General features: G+C 33.8%; 1 protein-coding gene across 1 annotated transcript in view; it reads right to left on the bottom strand.

Annotated features, from left to right (window-relative positions):
- TRPM6 (transient receptor potential cation channel, subfamily M, member 6) overlaps positions 1–1451 on the bottom strand; it is a 126504-nt gene that overhangs the window by 84852 nt on the left and 40201 nt on the right. The window contains exon 12 of the mRNA XM_008579473.1: positions 1335–1388. Coding sequence (XP_008577695.1) covers positions 1335–1388 — 54 coding nt within the window. The remainder of the gene's footprint in view (positions 1–1334; positions 1389–1451) is intronic.

The following is a 1451-nucleotide window of genomic DNA, read 5'->3' as shown; positions in this document are numbered from 1 at the left end:
GGTTAGAGAGTGGTGCTGATAACACCAAGGTCCAGGGTTCAATCCCTGTACCAGCCAGCTGCCAAAAAATTTAAAAAATTTTAAAAATAAATTTACATTTTTAAAGGTACACAAAATGCTGAACAAAGTCTCTGAAATGGACAGATTGTGAATAATGTTCACAGGCTTTAAATAAGAAATAAGGTTATCTATATATATATGAATGTAAGTAATTTTTTTGTTTTTCACATTCATAATTTACTTTTTTCAAAGAACACTAAAAATAGTGTTCTTATTTGCTGCTAGTTAAAAGTATATTTAACCTATTTCCTTCCTTTTTCTTCAGTTTATTGTGATAGACTTTAAGGAAATAATTTAAAGAAAATCATTTTGATATAGCATAAATCAACGCAAACTAAATTTACATCTGCATGGATACTTTTTCTTACTACTAATTTGCCAAGTAAATGTCTTCCTTTTAGCCTGGCTCTCCTACCAAGTCAACATAACCAGAAAGCCAACAAGATATTAGACTTCAGAAAAATAAAAGAACTTTTAAAATGTGTCTTGGATGAATTTTAACTATAGTGACAAATAAAAGACATTCCCAATTTTCTGGGGATATGAATAAAAGTTATTGGTATTTAAAAGAAAAGAAAGTTAGGTATAAAAGTCTTTTAAAGTTGGAAGGTGTTGGTAACAAATGGGGGCTCAGAGGATTTGAAGTCTGACCTAACTCAACCATGAGCAAACATGAGCCAGTGTACATGGCAGCAGGATCCACCTGACCCCTAGAACGATACTTAGACTCAGACTCAAAAGAAGTGACAGAGTCCCTGAGTTGTCACTAATATTCAAAACAGTCATAGCGAAAACAGGGGAAATCACAACTTAGTCCTCAATAAAGATAACAGAATCACACAGTTCTTTATTTCCAGCTGGTATTAACTATCGTCTTTGGCCCACGGTTAAACTGAAGTTCTGAATGGAAGTGTTGTCAGTCTCTGGTTCATGTTTTTTATCAGCCAAGGTCATTTACTTGGTGAATCAAGTCTTTAAAAACATAAAGTAAATTAAGGGAAAAAATATGAGTGTGGTTTGGTGATGAAATTGTTCAGAATCCTAAGTAAAGAAGGTAGGTAATTCACTAGAAAATCCAAATCTTGGGCTGACCTCTTAGCTTAGTTGGATAGAGACAGCCTTATAACACCAAAGTCACACGTTCGGATCCCATCCCTACCAGCCACCAAAAAAAAAAGAAAATCTACATTTTACAAAGTAAACTCTGGTGACTCCTCTGCCACACAGCTAAGGCAATGTACAAAGATATTTTCACACCTTCATAATTTGGTTACCTGTTTAACATCTTGGACAAGATGATGCAAGAGCATATTAGTAGGTCCTTGTTTCTGTAATAAAGAACAAATGGAAGAATTAACCTCTTTAATTATCATGTGCTAAGAGGAAAAAAA

The sequence above is a fragment of the Galeopterus variegatus genome, unplaced genomic scaffold, assembly GCF_000696425.1.
Source record: "Galeopterus variegatus unplaced genomic scaffold, G_variegatus-3.0.2 Scaffold1891, whole genome shotgun sequence".
NCBI lineage: Eukaryota > Metazoa > Chordata > Mammalia > Dermoptera > Cynocephalidae > Galeopterus > Galeopterus variegatus.
The sequence above is the reverse complement of the archived record's forward strand: the minus strand, read 5'-3'. Positions and strand labels throughout refer to the sequence as shown.